Here is a 1,081-nt window from a genome sequence, read left to right on the forward strand (position 1 = left end):
GGAGACACTGTGGGGTGGAGGCTCAGCTTGTAGCTGGATTCACTGACATGCCCCTGTGGGAAATGGGGGCTCTGCCTGCTTCTGCTGGGAGGGGGAGGGCAGGCCCTGCTCAGCAAGGGGGTCCCTGAAGGGGGCTGAGCTTGGGAGTCTGCGAATCTTCCCATGGAGGAAGGGGTGGCATTATCAGAACATTTTCTTTTGTTAGGGCACTTAATTTTCAGGTTCTTTGGACATGGAATCAGGATCTTCTTGAAACACTTGGCGATTCTGGAATGAAACCCTCTGCAGGACTCTGTTCTGTATGCACAGGGAGGTGACAGGAAAGAAAGAGACTTGAAGACCTCACTGGCGTGCAGTTTCGCCCACTCGGTGTGGAGAAAGTCTGCCTTCTTCTTTTCACTTTCTGAGGTCCTCATATGTATTAGGCACTGGGAGAAGTGACCCTGCGCTAGACGTGGTCCCAGGCCATGCAGTAGTGAGGGCTCCATGGAGGGAGAGCTCAGGGGAAGTTTCAGTCTCACTCCCCGTGGTCTGGAGCCCTGTGTGAGTACTAGAGCTGCCGTGATAAGTCGCACAGTGATAGTCGGTGTCGTCCTCAGGCTGCAGCCCGGAGATGTGCAGAACTCCAGCATTGGCTGAGGTGTCCTTGGATCCAGAGAAGCGGCTGGGGACCCCGGAGCCCTGGTGTTGGTCTGAGTCTGTGTGGTAGCTCAGGAGATAGCGGGGAGGGCTCTCTGGATTCTCCTGGTACGAATCTATCCTGTAACTACAAACACTAAAACCACTGCTCAGGGTGCAGGTGAGTCTGGCAGATGCTCCAGGAGATGCAGAAAGGGAGGGCAGCTGAGTCAGCACCGGCTGGGAGAGGGAACCTGCAGACACACACACATGTCAATGACAAGACTGTCACAACAGTGACTATGTGCATGGGCCTTAACCACAAGACTCTGGAACAGGTTAGGGTTGCCCTGTGTCTGCAAGGCCTGTCCCTAACTGTGCAGTGAGAGAGGAGTACGAGGACGAGAGGAGTCCACGCCATGGTGGACACATCCCCTGGTCCCCACATAGCTGGACTGCCCCA

At 55.4% G+C, this 1,081-nt stretch overlaps 1 gene segment (V, D, J or C); it reads right to left on the minus strand.

Annotated features, from left to right (window-relative positions):
• Positions 1–521: 521 nt before the first annotated feature.
• On the minus strand, positions 522–872 carry LOC106733996 (immunoglobulin lambda variable 5-52-like; the record flags this gene model as incomplete). The annotated part of the segment is given in 1 exon segment: positions 522–872. A coding segment is annotated over 1 exon segment (351 nt), but the record flags the coding sequence as incomplete, so codon positions are not given.
• Between the last annotated feature and the right edge of the window lie 209 nt (positions 873–1,081).

The sequence above is a fragment of the Tupaia chinensis genome, unplaced genomic scaffold (genome assembly GCF_000334495.1).
Source record: "Tupaia chinensis unplaced genomic scaffold, TupChi_1.0 Scaffold147035_1, whole genome shotgun sequence".
Lineage (NCBI taxonomy): Eukaryota > Metazoa > Chordata > Mammalia > Scandentia > Tupaiidae > Tupaia > Tupaia belangeri.